Raw genomic sequence first — 16193 nt, forward strand, 5'->3', positions numbered from 1 at the left:
AAAATGGCACATTTATTAGACTCTGGTGGGCGATATAACTTTGATATTCCGAGCGGGTTAACATCGTAGCCCTTAAAATAATGGCTCATATCCCGTTAAATCTCACTCTCAGTCTCTGCTCCATTTTGACTCTCATGGAAGAGACTTCAGAATTGGGAAGACTAACCACAACAAGCGGAAAGAGTTAACAGGATAAAGCGGCTGACAAAAGCGCCCCCAAGTCTCCTAAGTGCTCGCTCTTCACAGTGCTTCGGAGTAACACTCTTAGAACTTTAGCATCATCTTCCTTGCATCCTCCTGCGACTTAACGACTGCCTAACCAGAGCGCGAGGAACTCCCCGGCGTCACGTCCCAAAATAATCCGAAAATCCGTTATCCCGTCCGAATAGACTAATGACGTCGAACACGGGGGTCGTTTACCTCCCCAAAAGCGCAGGTGAAATCCTGACAACAGGTGTTTTTATAAGTGCGCTGGGGCTTTAGAAGAGAAGTACAAAGTCCTTGTATTTACGAATAAGCACTCCATTATGTTTTATGGGACAGGGCCTAATGGTTTAGACGACCAACTGTAAAACACTCGAGTCAAGGGCCTGGGAGATTAGCTAAATACAGCGGAGAGAGGGAGTGGCAGAGAGAGAGAGAAGGGGTGCTTCAACCATCCATCCATCAATCAATCTGTCACGTCGAGATGTATTGACTTGAAACTAGTTGGCCGGGGCTAGGCTCCAGCACCCCCGCAATCCTTGCGAGGATAAGCGGTACGGAAAATGAATGAAAAGGTATAATTCCCGTACCTGTCAACCTTGGCCAATTGATTTCCTTATTAGTGATTGCAATTCCCCTCATTAAGCTATTAAGCAATAAAAAAAACGTACAAATGCAATATGGCACCTAGGACACACTTAAAAGTCCAAAAAGAGACTAAAAAATGACGTAAAACCATGAGAAATTGACCCAAAATCTTCAGAAAGCGACCGTAATTAAGGTACTCGGACGTTTGGTCGCCCGGAAGGTTATTGATAATTTCCATTTAAAATTGTTGCTCAAATTCCCTAAATACAAACTGCGAATTATTATTTTGACATACTTAATGCTCTATTAATTATCAGGCTAAAGAAAAGCTCCAAATTTCCCGTACTTTTATTGTGTTTTGTTGGAGAACTTGTTAAGACCCTGACTGACGTAGCTTCTTAAAGGGACAACGCATGTACATACAAACTCTTATACACTCACACGTCCGCTCAGTGAAACTGCTCAGGGCCATTGTTATCTTTGATTGATGCGTAGACCGTGTTGTTTTACCTTGTTTGGTCGCCGTACTTTTGGTCCCCGGACGTTTGGTCGCCGCACGTTTGGTCGCCGGACGTTTGGCCGCCAGGACCCAAACGTCCGGCGACCAAAAGTCCGGCGACCAAAAGTCCGGCGACCAAACGTCCGGCGACCAAACGTCCGGCGACCAAACGTCCGGTCACGGTAATTAAGCAGGAATTGTTTCAAAATGTTCCCGTTTAAAACAGATTGGACGTGTCGCACTGTCAATGACAACCAACATGAAAAAAAACAGGCAGAAGTATTGGAAAAATGAAAAGCCACAATTACCCTACAGCTCTAAATATCAGTAAAGTTTACCATAATTAAAACAAATCTATGAATAAATCAAACAAGTAGTCAATTGAAGGATTATTCTGAATGAGAATCTCGCTCACCCCTGTTTTTCATTCTTTTTGGTATGCGTCAAACCCCGCGCCCATGTGTCAAATAGCCAGGAGATTTGGACAGTGAGAGCCAGTTGTTGATGTCTAAATGAAGTAAATTCTCCGCCGCTTGATGAATGAGCTTTGAATGATGACTAAGCTGGAAGGGATGTCAAGCCCTTCTGCTTTTACTCAGCCAGCCTTGTTGATTGTGCCGCTGCTTTTGCAATGGCAAAAACCTTTTAAATTTCTAAATGCGACTTGTCCTACACTATTTCTTAATTTCACATAATTCACACATCACAAGTTATTTGCCAAATTTGTCCAATAACTAAAACAAATTTGGAGGAGAAAAAAAACACCCCACAAATGATTACTTTTCTTTTTCAACTCAGAACTGCGAAAAAAAAGTCTCCTTTGGTGGTTGTTATTTTTTACCAAAACTCTTCTTCAACTTACCCCAAAATAAACAGGAGGTGAGCTTCAATAAACCATCAAAAAATGACCCAATATCAAGATAAAGTGGCCCTTAAGTGGCCCAGAAAGTGACCTGTAAATGACCCAAAATTGTCAAAAAGTGGCAAAAAATCTACAGAAAATGACCCAGAAATGCCCTCAATTCTATTAGAAGTCCCCAATGAAAAGAGAAAAGGATAAAAGTATCCAAAATGCTCCAAGCTTAAGCTTCAAAACCAAAAAAATCTAAATGATCTACCAATATTACTAACAATAATACTACTGTTTTTGTATACCGGAAAAAAAAATCTCACACTGGGAGGCTTGCAGAGACCTTTTAAGAAATATTCCAAGTATCTACGATCTCTGCCAGCTTGGCCATCATTTACAAGCTGCAACTGTAAAAAAAAAAAAGATTTATGAAGGTCTGGGCGTTCTCAAGTAATCACGCCGAATACGGCGATCCGTATGTTTGCGTGCCGCACACCCGGAAGATGACATGAAAAAACGTTCCTAAGGAATGTTTTTCATTGGAAAATCCAGGCTCCCTCACCTGCCCGAAGAAACCCGTCTGCGCGGTTTCCTGGGGAGGGAGGCACGTCTACAATAATTTCCATTGCTACAAGCGAAAGTCATTCTGGTCTGGCTTTCCTGACCTCTATTTGCCTTTACACTGTTTACAATCTCACTCTTTCCAAATCAACGGCCGCCTCCAATCAAGACGGCTTAATTAGGACCAGTGGCTACAGGAAACAAAGTCAGAGAAGGTGGGGGAGAGGCTGAAGAGAAACGTATACACGCACGCAAAAATGATCCGGATGGCTACCGGCATTTGTTTTGCCGCGCGCGTGTGCGGAACGCTGATTGAACCGGGCCGGGGTAAGATTGGACGAGCTGCCCCCGAGGATTTCCCAGGCCACACAGGCTGGGAGTTGAGTTACAACTCAGCCGCAAACCAAAACAGGGCTCCTCCAGCTCAAGGCAATTTTCAATTCAAGACTTTTTAAGGCCGTTGGAAATTAAACTCAACCCTTTCAAGAACACTGGTCTTAACCCCTCCATGCCCGAACTTGTATTTGACAAATAACCTTGGAAAGTAGGTATTAGTCCAAAGATACCGATCCAATTGGAAAAATACAGATAGAAGTGAGAAAACCCTAAAATTAAAAAGGTGTCAAAGGGATTTAAATTGAAATTATTGAAAATGAATGTTAATGAATATTGCATTTTAAATCTCATTTATTTTTAATATTTTCCTACAATATGTTCTTAAACGTTTTATGTTACATCTGTATTTTATAATAATTTTCTTTATTTCCTATATTTCTTTTTATGTTTCAAACCTTTTGGTATTAGATTTTTGTTAGGATTTTACAATATTTTATTTTTAAAAAATCATATTAATTTTCTATATTAGCTTATTTTCATTTTTTTAATTTAGGATTTTCACATTTCTGTTTGCATGTTTCAATTTAATTTTCTATATGAATATATGTATTTGTTTTTTATTCATCTTCATTTTTTTAAATATCGTTCTTTAATTCAACTTTGAGAAAAAACATTGAAGAGTTGAGGATTATTTCTAAATTGAATTTTCTATCTGCACATTTTATTTTCAATATACTGTCCTCCAATGCTTTTTTTATGTAGGTGTCAAATTTAAATTCAGGCAACAAGGTGTTAAGATATTTTGATACCAAATAAGGCCTTAATAAATGAATTTTAAGACCTTAAAGATCCGTGGGAGCCTTGCAAAAGGCTACTTAGTATAAGCAGAATAATTGACTTCCAAGCCAATCTCGGACAGTTTTGATGAATCGAGAAATAAGAAAAAAATCACGTCATTGTGACAAGGTACCAAATAAATAACTTGGAGTGGTCTTACTTGTGCGGCGAGGAGCGGTTGAAGCAGGTCTTGGTCACGTCTGTCACGAGGGGGTCGCAGCAGTCGCCGAGGTCGTAGGAGAAATTTTCCCAGTTACATTCTGGGTCGCAGACGCCGTTGCCCTGCTTGCTCTCGGGGCAACGGCTACGGTGGCTCGACACGCAGTCGCCCGCGTCGTACCCGGTCAGCGGATGGTTGCATTCCGGGTCGCAGGCGTCGTCGCCCACTTTGCTGATGTCGCAGTTAGCGAGGATCAGCCTGTTTCGGAGCGACGAGTCGGTTACGTTATGGACGCTCAGCTCCCAACTGATGTTGTACGGGTTGAAGGCGTCGTTCAGCCGCTGGTGTTGCAAGCTGATCTGGTGCTCCGACACGGTTGGTTTGGTCCGCGTGTCGTCCCAGATATTTATCACGCGGTAGCGTACTTTCTTGGGGCGCCGGAAGCTGGGGAGCTGGTTGTAGTTTTTGATGACCTCCACGTTGTCGCAGACTGTTTGCCCACAAGCCGGAGGCTCTAACGTCGTGTCTAATAATCCTTCAGCGTTCGCTCCGGTGGCCTGAAAAGCCATCCGTCCGCCTCCCCTCTCCTCGGGCCGAGGGAAGCTACCGTCTTTCACCGTCAGCCACTTCCTGCCCGGGTGCTCGAAAGTCTCACGGATGACCAATTGAGGTAGATCTTGCGGGTCCTCGTTGCCGCGCATATCCTTGATTATCTGCCTCTGTAGCCGGGCGTGCCTCCACAGCGCCACCCTTTCCACCGCTCCCCTGTAGTTATGATTCAAGGCATTCCCTCCGATCATCAACACTTTGCACTTTTTGGTCAGGTGACTAAAGACGTCGCCCGACTGCTCCCGGCTCACGCCGACTTGGGCGCCGTTGACGAATAGCTTCATGTAGATGCCGTCGTAGGTGACGGCCAGGAAGGCCCACTGATTGGGGACGTAGTGAGCGTCGGAGTGGATGGCGGTGGCCTTGTGGGCGCGATCCGTCTTCAGGGAAAAGAAGAAGCGAGGGTCGCGGTTGCCGTGTTCGCTGACCGACTGGATACCGAGAAGCCAGCCTCGGTCACTGGAGGCGTAGAAACATTTGTCGTAAAGCCCTGGGAAAGACGGAGAGAGGAAAAAAATGTGTTCAGCTGTAAGTGTTTTGCATGGATTTGGAGACGTTTTGTGGCTATGTTTAACCAAAAAAGGTAGCATCGCTGCTATATTGGGGACATCAGTTGCTTATTCAATGAATAAATAAGGGGGGAAAGTTACAAAGGGAGCAGTAGTGAATCAAACGTGTACGTTCCGCCCCGCGATAACTCTTATCGTCCAAGTATAACAGTCGTTGGTTTAATTAACAAATTAAAGACTGGCAGACAATATCAGAAAGAGCAGACAATCCCTAGTGTCAATAATCGAACACATCTGCTGGACTTTTGCCATCTTTTTTCCTCAAAATAACACTTAAAGACTGGCAGACAATATCAGAAAGAGCAGCCAATCGCTAGTGTCAATAATCGAACACATCTGCTGGACTTTTGTCATCTTTTTTCCTCAAAACAACACGGAACACAACAGACGGTCGCAAGTGAGATTTCCTCGGAATGTTCAGACCAAGTACGCGGGATTTGTTCGGTTTCTAAGACCCGTGTTTCTCTTTACAACTTCGGTGTTCTTAGATAATAAATTGATTGAAAACTGAAATTTACTGAAAGTTCATTATTTCGTGATGGCAATGTCAACTAACGCAAAATAGTAAGATCGTGTGAAGTAGTACAATTTAAAGTAAGAAAACGTAAAGTATCGCAATGTGAAGTACCAGAATGTAAAGGACCGCAATGTAAAGTAACATAACGTAAACTAATGTGACGTATATTAACACAAGTTGTCATAATTAATGGGAAGCCAGGTGTCCGAGAGGTTAGCACGCGGTTATGGTACCGGTGCCGCAGGTTTGGCACCTGTATTTTAAAGGAGTCAAGTTAAAGACATTAAAAGTCAGGTGGAGAAAACTAAGAGCAGCTGCTCTGGACTGACAAGTCCAAGCTTCAAATATTTGGCCACGACACAAGGGCGTCTGCTAGCCAGAGGGAGTAAGCATGGTACAAATATTATGTCTCTGCAGGCAAACGTGAAGAATGGCAGAGATTCCATGTAATTTGGGGGCGGGGGCTTGCATTTGTCCAAACAGAGCAGTGGATTTGCTCAGATATTGTGGTCTTGTTTTATCCGTCACGCAAGGCTATCCGCAGTCAACGTCATCCCCCGCCACAATGTTACATACAAGAACCATGTACTTGATCAAAACGTATACATTTCAACATATCTAAAACATCCCAGTCTTTTTTTCCTGGTGTTGAGATGTTTTAATATGCAGGTGTCAAACTCAGTGTCAGTTTGTTTGGATGGCGAAAGTAAATCAGGTGCATTGTTTTTTTTCATTTGTTCATTCATATTGCGAATTGCTTATCCTCACAAGTGTCGCAGGAGTGAGGGAACCTATCCCAGCTAATAACAGGTGGGACGCCCAAAATGGTGGCCACACAATCGTAGTGTTGCCCTCACTGAAATCTTGAAAATTATAGGAATTAGAGATTTTTTTCATGTACTTTTGCTCTTTTTAATTTAAAATTAACATTGGTTTGAATTGAAAAGTAAAGAAAATGTTTACTGTTTCATTTCTTTTTGTAAATTGATAAAATATAGTGAAAAACTGGATTTTCTCCATTTTTTGAAAGAAAAAATATGAATAAAAAATAAAACAAACAAAAAATATTTTCATTAAGAGAAAAACAAAGACAATTTACTGCACTTTATTTGTTTTGATTTAATTAATAAATATTTACCTAATTTAACACTGAAGATAACGTTTATTGTTTTACATATTATTTTTTTCTAATCAAAAGAAAAGGATAAATTACTGTTTTCCCTCTTTAAACAATTCATTCATTCATATTCTGATCCGCTTATCCTTACAAGGGTCGCGGGGGGTGCTGGAGCCTAGCCTAGCCACTAATTCCGGGTGTCCTTCGCCTGGTGCGCGTAGTATCCTGGGATAAGCTCTAGCACCACCCAAGACCCTTGTGGGGATAAGCGGTACAGAAAACGAATGTATAAAAATAAATTGAGGTTTTTTTTTTCACAAAATCTGGCTAATTTTTACGTCAACAAAAAAAACGAAGGAACTATCAAATTCATTCCATGAACTTTTGATTGGTCATAGCAGCCCCCGTCGTCATACCGACCGTCTGAAGGAAAGCGATACGAGCAAGATGAGTTTGACACCCCTCATTAATATGATTTATTTTTCTCTCATATATCTGAGGGTGTGTTGTCCTGGAAATTGGGTTGAAGTGCATGTTTGCATAAGGGAAACTCCATGGAAATATCTCTGTATAGGGTTTTCGTGAACACTGAGCGCATTTAAAGTTGTTAGTGTAAATGTCCCTTGCCAGCTAAGTAGCCAGAAAAGGCCGTTTTTCTGCTGAAGCCTTGTTTTTGTAGAGGCACCAAAACACCTTTTTCCTGTTTCACTTGGACCATGTGTGTCAGCTCCAGCATGGTAATGTGTTTTCACTTCTTAGGGGATCTCTGAATGCTAACTGTTTGTTTGTTTAACGCTTGTTGAGGTACGCATGTGACCGGCGCACACGCTCGGGTTCAAAGTTATGTGAGTTTGTGGCCCAGTGGACCCGTTGCAAAGATTCAGAGGCACCTCGAGACCAAAAGGATATGCTTTTATCAGCATGTTAGCATTCACGAGACATTCCAATGAACTCTTTCAGCGCCAGTGACGGTTATACGCGTGATTGGTTTATCACTTGTAGATCCGTTTGAAGTAAGAGGGATGGAGGCAAATGAAAAAACCCTCTTAGTTGGAACGCATCGGATATGAACCGCCAGCAACAGCAGCCAATGAATTTAAAAAATAGTAAATCCAATGTTTTGGTTAAAATAGATTGGACAAGTATCGCCGTTGATGGCAGCCATTTTGATTGGAAAAAGATTCCCAGAAATTGTCCCACAAATACCATAAATGGCCCAAATTCTACTATGAGGGAACCCGGAATGCCCCAATAGGAAAACGACCGCAAATCAATAAAGAGGATCAGTAAGTGCCCAAAACTCAAAGGTCTGTGACCCAATGTTAACAGGAAGTTACCTGGAAATTCGAGAAATAAATAGGAAGCGACCAAGTCAACAGGAAGTGACAAAATACCTCAAAATGATCAGGGAAGGATCTAAAAATCAACAGAACGTGACACAAAAGCCTGACACAAATAGGAAGAGACCAATGAACAGAAAGTGACCTTAAAATGCCCTAAATGAACAGGAAATGATAAAATATGGTTAAAAAAACCTCCAGGAAGTGACCCAGTAATGCATCATAATCATTAGAAAGGGACCCAAAATCAACAAAAGCATACCTGTCAACCTACGACTCGCACGGTGTTTGTAAGGTTTTTGGGGGGGTTGTAAGGGGAATCATAATCATTTATAAGGGCAGTTATCGGCAGAGGTTGACAGGTATGCAAAAGCAATGTGAAATAAATTTTAAAAATGAATTGTAAACACCCAAACTGAACAAAAAGTGACCAAAGAAAAGCAAGTGACCTGGAAATGCCTTCAAATCAACAGGATTTGACTGAAGAACAACAGGAAGTAATTTGTAAATACTGACTTCTACAAATACCCAATGTGACCCAAAATTACTTGTGTTTTCAGTTCATGTAAATTCTGTAAAATGTGCTAATCTTAGTAACGATAATATTGATTTTTTTTGAACATGCTATTCCCACGAATTTGTTCTACCATCGAGAGCAGCCACTAACTTTGATCTGCTTCTCATTAGACAGCAACCAGCTCCAAGATGCATTGATTAACGAAATAATTCAATGGAGCGATGTTCAAAAGAAGGCCCGGGTTCAGCGTCAAGGTCACAACTAAAGGTGGATGACGTCCACCGGCTTTTCACTCAGCTGGAAGGAAAAAGCCCTCCATCTGTCAGCTAGTGCACTCAAGGCTACAAGGTGCGCTCCAATGTTCGTAAGGCTCCTCGTGTAAACAGCTGTCATAATTCTGCCATGCTCAATTAATCTAACACACGACACTTTTCCAGAACCTGCCTTTGGGACTAGCCTTGCGCGTACAGTGCACAAAAAAACACACACACACATGTAACCAGTGTATTTGACTCTATTTGTGTGAATATACACAATAAACACGTGTGTATATACACACACACACACACACACATATATATATATATATATATATATATATATATATATATATATATATACACATATATATATACACATATATATACACATACATATATACATATATATACATATATACACATATATACACATATATACACATATATATACATATATACATATATATATATACATATATACATATATATACATATATCTACATATATATATATACATATATCTACATATATATATACATATATCTACATATATATACATATATATATATATATGTATATATACACACACATATATATATATACATATATACATATACACATACACACATACACATATACACATATACACATATACATATATACATATATACATATACACATATACATATATACATATACATATATATATACACATACACATATACACATACATATATACATATACACATACATACACATATATACATACACATATATATACACACATATATATACATATATACATACATATATACATATATATATATATACACATACATATTTATATACATATATATATAACTATGTATGTACAAATATATACATATATACACATATACATATATATACACATATACATATATATATATACATATACACACATATACATATATATATATATATATATTCACATATACATACACAGACACACACAAAATTCCTGCATACTCACGGTATGTAATTGCTAACATGGGTTGGCCAGACACAGCTTTACCTCATTGTCTGCCACTGATGGTGTTAAACATCCAATCCAATTTTCTGCCACCCTGCTACTTAAAATGGATTTGACGTCTACTGGCGATAAGCTCATTTTAAATTCACAGCAGAAGCATGAAAAGTCCTTTCATCGCCTCTACTAAGATGGGCGGCCATGTTGGTAGGCGCGATGTTTCCACCAAAGTCACCCCATTGACTTTAAGATGAAGTCACAGCTATCTTATTTCGCAACCGAAAGATTATTTTTTCAATAACCTCGAAGCTGTTGACGGCGCTAGACGTCCAATCCATCATGGGATTAGACGTCTACTAGCGATGAACGCATTTATTGTAAAAAAAATAATCTGAACATTTAACATGAAAAAACTGAATGCGTTTTGATCAGGCCAGCTTGCCAGGCTATGATATATCATCCACTTTCATCCGCACTCATTCGGGGATTTGTACGCATTCCAAAGGCCGCCTTGCAGTCCTCTCAGTCCAACAAAAACACCCTCAGGAAACAAAAGCCACAATAAAAGGCAGGCGTTATTAACACACACTACAAAGAAATACGTAGACAAACAATGACGAGCATGTTGACTTTGTCACCTTACGAGAGGTGAGAGAACTTTGGTTTCCCTGCAGAACGGCGGAAAAATGCGCTGATATTTAATCCAAAACATGAAGGGAATAAAACGATATTGATGATAAAAATGTCATGACATCACATATTGAGACTTTAAACATTTAACTAGACTGTCAGGCTTGAATATTCCCGACTACTTCTTGGAGTATTTGCACTTGAGAGTCTGCCAATAGATTCAGTTAAAAGGCTTTGGGTTATTGGACCCAGACAGCTTTCTCTTTTTTTGCGCTGTAACATTTTATTGTGACATTGACATCCCATTAAGGTAGTTGGCGGTGCTCATATCCGCTCAATGGCGCAACCAATAAGAGTTCAGTTTGAGATAATGATCGCTAATGTTCAGTATATTCGTCTTTTACTCTTTCACTTATAGACGTCTGATCATGTGGCGCCCAATCAAACGTCTACTATGAATTTAAAGGAGTTCATCCCTAGCAAATTGTTTAAACAATGTCGCTCACATAAATTAACTTACAGAGCGAATAAAATTGGTTGTGACTGCTGGACAGTTTTTCTACAAGGTTTGTTTCAATAGCGTAAATATAGATATAGAAATATTACATGCTATATACATATTTTCTGAATACTTTGGGATTAATTTGTTACTTGTTTTTTTTTAACTCAGTACATGCCATCGAAAGTAATCATGTTTCATTGCTATTGATGTCAAGAGGCGCCCAGTTAAAAATGGCAATTACATTTTAAAACCCTTTAAAATCGTTTTTTCACTCATCTCCGATCTTCTGAAGATGACCTCACTGGTTCAATTTCCAATCACGTGATTGGGGGCATCCTCATACAAGCCCATTTCAAATCAAGGACGATTGGACGCCACATAATTGGACGTCTATCATGGTCAATGAGATTTTAAGAGTGAGTATACACTAATTCAATGGACACCATTAGCAGTCATTTGAAAACCCTATTTCAGAAGTGTTTATCAAACCAGTCGCCCTTTGGTTTAATCAGTACCCCAAAAGTCGCTCTCAGTTTCCTAAAGGTCACTGACCCCTGCCCTAGAGTTTGCACTTTCCCAGCCTTTACTGCCACGTTTGGAAAGATTCTTCCGTGATCCTCCGCAGCTCTGTCATCGCGGCTATCTCGATGTCATTCGCGTCTTTAAAACAACCTTCCGTGACCCCGTCGAGCTTGGGAAAAGCCGTGCGAGACATCACTTCCAACCAGGTTTGCATACAACCAAAGCAAACGAAGTACCGGGTTACAGTACATCCATCATCTCAGCAAATATCAGCTGACGTATGCACGGAATTCTTTCTCCCTGGAGAAAGTCTTGGTTCACCTTGCCATTTATTTTCTTCTTCCCTTGATGCGGGACGACACGGCCTGACCCGGATACGGGGCTAATAGGCCATAACAAAGTTTGCATAACGTTTGGACACAGAACTTGATGTTCTGATTGTGTGTAACAGATGATTTTCTTTCTTTCTTTCTTTTTTTTTAAAGCTGGGATCAATTCTGACCACATGTAGCAGCACTTAGATTAAGAAAAGCACAAACTGTACCCAGACCTTTGATCAAACAAGTGTTAACGGATGGTTATTGACATTTTTTGAATGGCTAAATTGTCTACTTTGCCAGAAACTTCTAAAAAGCCATTTTTTGTAATCCCTAACGGCCGCGTTTTGGTCTAAGTTACCGCAAAGAACGCAACAGAGAAGGGAAACGTTGCCCAATCGACAAAACATCGAGAAGTTCAGTATTGGCATCATGGCGCATGTATACTGATATTCTTTTCGTAGTTAAATTTGTACTACCGTATTTTTCGGACTATAAGTCGCACCTGAGTATAAGTCGTATCAGCCAAAGAATACACAATAAAGAGGAAAAAACAATATATAAGTCGCAGTGGAGTATAAGCCGCATTTTCAGGAGGACAAATTTGTATCAGAAACCATTAACAAATGTGCTAAAGTAAAATAAGTTAAAGTAACAATACTAAAATGGGGAACAACAGGCTAAATAGGCATTCAATTAAATTTAACTTGGACCCTTTTTCCGATCACGTGATCGGATTGGGGACGTCCCAACTCAATGTTGCCTGATGGAATGATAGTTTTCTCACTTTCCAAATAACAACAGGTCAAAATTGAGAAGTTTAGAAGAGAGAGTGAGGAAAAGAGGCGGTTCTCAGGGGTGGGGGGTGCTGGGGACACTGGAAAGGAAAAACTGCAATGGTCAAAACAAGTCAGCCTAGAAAACAGCTGCCCCGTGGATCAAAACAAGGGGATGGGGTATTTGCAGAAGCTTGAATTAGATTTAAAAGATTAAGCTTTATTGAGAATGTTTGATCATATTAGCGTACCAAAACAAAACAATATTTGTGATGGAATTGTGTTCTGCATCATCTTTTCATCCGTCTGCTGTGAATCTCAATGAGTTTATCGCAAGGAGACACCAAATCTATTTGAAGTCGGAGCCAGGAAGGGAATGAACGGTCTTTCATTCGCTGCCAGCCCTCCCACTTCAAATGGATTGGGCGTCTACCGTCGTCAATGGTGGTGACGGAGTCCATGTTGTATTCAAATGTCGCAAATTATTCTCTCTAATATTTGGCAGCGCATGTATCGAGTAATTGAAAGCTCTAAAATTTGGATTTGGACACACCTGTGGTGTCAAACTTGCAGCCCGGGGTGCCGATTCGGCCCACCGCATCGATTTGTGCGGCCCGCAGAAGTAAAATTTAATTAGTTCAGAAAATGGAGAATAGTCTTTTTCTGTTTGAACAAAATAAAAAAATACTTAATTGTATTTATTTTAAAAAATATATATAAATAAATAAGGATGAAAATGAAAAATACCCCTCCATAAATAAAATAACTAATTTAAAAGGACAATATTTACATTTCTACTGGCTGCAAATAAAATAATAAAATGAAATAAATATTACCAGAATTTCAGAGTTTTATATAATCAGGTCCAGTCAACAATGTCTCTTAACGAAGATCCATTTGCTTATTGATTATTCAATTAGTTGCTGCACCTCTAGTTTAACTGCCATTGACGACGCTAGACCTCCGATCCATTTGTTCATTCGCCCCTTCCAGTCAAAATGGACTGGACGTCTATCACTATCAACGGCATCCACAAATAAGTTAAATATTTATGAGTAGTCCAACCTAATGTCCCTCTGAAGGAAACCAAAACCTACAACAAGGCCTGCAATGCAAACACCACTATGATTATTTTGATGTGAAACCAGACAGGTAAAAAAACAAAGGTCAATTTGCTCATATGATTGAATGAAAGACCCCCCCCCACACACACACACGCACGCACACACACACAAAACGTGCTGCATACGCGCGAGGAGGTATACTGGGTTCATTCCAGTTCAAAGGCATCCAAGCAGTTATCCGCACGACGTAATAGCAAACGTTTAACGTGTTGCGTGTCCCCCCCTATTGGCCAGCTCCGGTAGCGCATTGTCAATTGCCTTAACACCTCGACTTTTTTTTTGTCGTCTTTGTACGCACGATTGCAGACCCGAGAATTACAACCCGGTTAAATTGACGGCATTTCTCGTTGCGTGGGGGTACAAAGTGAAACACCCCCTCCCAAAAAAATAAATAAAAATAAAACATGAAATTTTGCCTGGGTTCAAGATTTTGGACAAATGTCCCCCCAAAAATGCGCCACGCGCGCTCCATATCGGATTCTCGTGACGTGCTCGCGCCTTGCAAACTTTTTGGGCCATGACATCATGGTTTTAAAATAGCCAAGTGGTCTTTTGGAGGAATACGTACGTGTGTGCGTGTGCGTGCGTGGACGCGCGGCGACACCAGCTGACGCGCTAAATCGGCCCCGTCCGTGGCTCGCCGCGTGCGGCAAGTGATTGCAAAGTTGAAAGGCGCCCTGACTGACATTGTGCACGAAAAGCGCGTTGGCAATCTTACCAAAATGAAGTGTGGGAAAGAAAAAGAAAAACATAAACAAAAGCCATAAAGCCAGAAAGCCAGAAAGCCAGTTCCCACCTGCTATGACGGTGGGCGATCGCTGACCTCCCTCCGGTTTGATCCACATTTCCAGGGTGAAGTTTCCTCTGGGGATCTCCACGCCGGGCTTGAGCCGGAGCTGGTCTCCCCTGCCGGTGAAATAGACCGCCTTACCCCGCTCGGGGGAGCTCGCCTCGGGCTGCGAAGAGGAGCGCCGACGCTGCCGGAGCCCCCGGCGCTCCAAGCCGGCCAGGGAGCGCTTGCCCCGGGGCAGCCGCGTGGCGCAAGCCCCCGGGACGGTCCCTCTCGCCTCTCTGGCGCGCACCAAGTCCCTCTTGGATCTGCCTTTTCGCCGCTCCAGCGTCCCGCACTCTGATCCAAAACACAGGATGAGAATCACCAGGCAGGACACCCAAGGAGATGTCCAAAGTTTCATGTTTTCACAATGCAAAACGCCACTGGAGATGACATCCAAAGCCAAAAGAGAGCAAATAGAGTCCACAATTCCTCTTCTCTTTGGAGTCCTCTTCTTTTTTTTGCGGTGGAAAGTGTCTAAATAAACCTCATAAAGCTTTGCTGTTTTCCCCTTCTCTTTATAATGCTAAGCCACGACCCCCTCCCTTCTTAAGCAAAACTACTGTGGAGACATTGAGGGGACACGAGGAATATTTGATTCATGTATGTGTTCCACGGTGCCTTTTCAATGGCTTCCATTTAGCCAAAGGGATGACTAATAACTAATCAATCAAGGAGAGGGGGGTACGGCCGATGCCCCCCTCCCCCTTTTGGACGGCAGGAGTTCCTCGCAGAGATCCACAGTTGGCCGCCAAGCTGCTGTCACCCCCCAGGCCCCCCACCCCCTTTCTCCTCTCTTTTCAGGGAATTATTTATCCCACCCTCAAAACAGAACAAGACATGTCACTGATATATATATGAAAAAAAAAGAATTAAAAAAAAAGCTTGGCAAAGTGACGGCGATGCGACCTGTCATATTTATTCAAATCAATCCCTTGGAGGAAAAAAAAGGCCCAGATATCCATAACATCTTTACGGTAAGAAGTGGAGAGAAAAAAAGTTACGGCGGAGCGGAAAAGTGGGCGCGTTGCCGTCCTGACGCGCGTCTGAAGCGGACACATTGGTGCGCGCCTGTATCTCGTGCGCGTACACGCGTGTGTAGTCGAAAAAGAACAAGTCGTGTTTCAAATGGAGTGTGTATGTGGTCTTATTCCCCCCCCATCGCTCACCCTCAACCCCTCCCCGCAAAGTGGGAAGTCACACACGCACACAGGTAGGGAACTCACTGTCCACTGCATGCTGAGATATGGAGATGTTTCTCGCGTGTGGCGTAGCCCCCTAGCGGCCGCAATCGGAACTAGTGTGGTGAATTCCCTATAAAAAAATAACCGCGTGAATGCTAATTTAACTGGTTTACTACTAACGACGGCGTTTGACGTTCAATTTATTTGAGGGGGGAAGCTCGGCTGCGAATGGACGAACGTATGGACGTATACTAGTGATAAAAAATAATTTCAATATTGATAAAATTTGAATAATTTCAATTCACAGCAATAAGATGAAAAGATTGGACGTCC

The 16193-nt window shown here is 41.4% G+C and overlaps 1 protein-coding gene across 2 annotated transcripts in view; it reads right to left on the minus strand.

Moving 5' to 3' along the window:
* pappaa (pregnancy-associated plasma protein A, pappalysin 1a) overlaps window positions 1-15773 on the minus strand; it is an 83817-nt gene extending 68044 nt beyond the window's left edge. For both annotated transcript variants that reach the window (XM_077623256.1, XM_077623255.1), the window contains exons 1-2: window positions 14641-15773; window positions 4036-5134 (exon numbers count right to left, since the gene is read on the minus strand). In XM_077623256.1, the coding sequence (XP_077479382.1) occupies window positions 4036-5134; window positions 14641-15037 (1496 nt within the window). In that variant the 5' untranslated portion in view covers window positions 15038-15773. The remainder of the gene's footprint in view (window positions 1-4035; window positions 5135-14640) is intronic.
* Window positions 15774-16193: the final 420 nt, after the last annotated feature.

Source organism: Stigmatopora argus, chromosome 16 (assembly GCF_051989625.1).
Source record: "Stigmatopora argus isolate UIUO_Sarg chromosome 16, RoL_Sarg_1.0, whole genome shotgun sequence".
In the NCBI taxonomy this organism is placed as follows: Eukaryota; Metazoa; Chordata; class Actinopteri; order Syngnathiformes; family Syngnathidae; genus Stigmatopora; species Stigmatopora argus.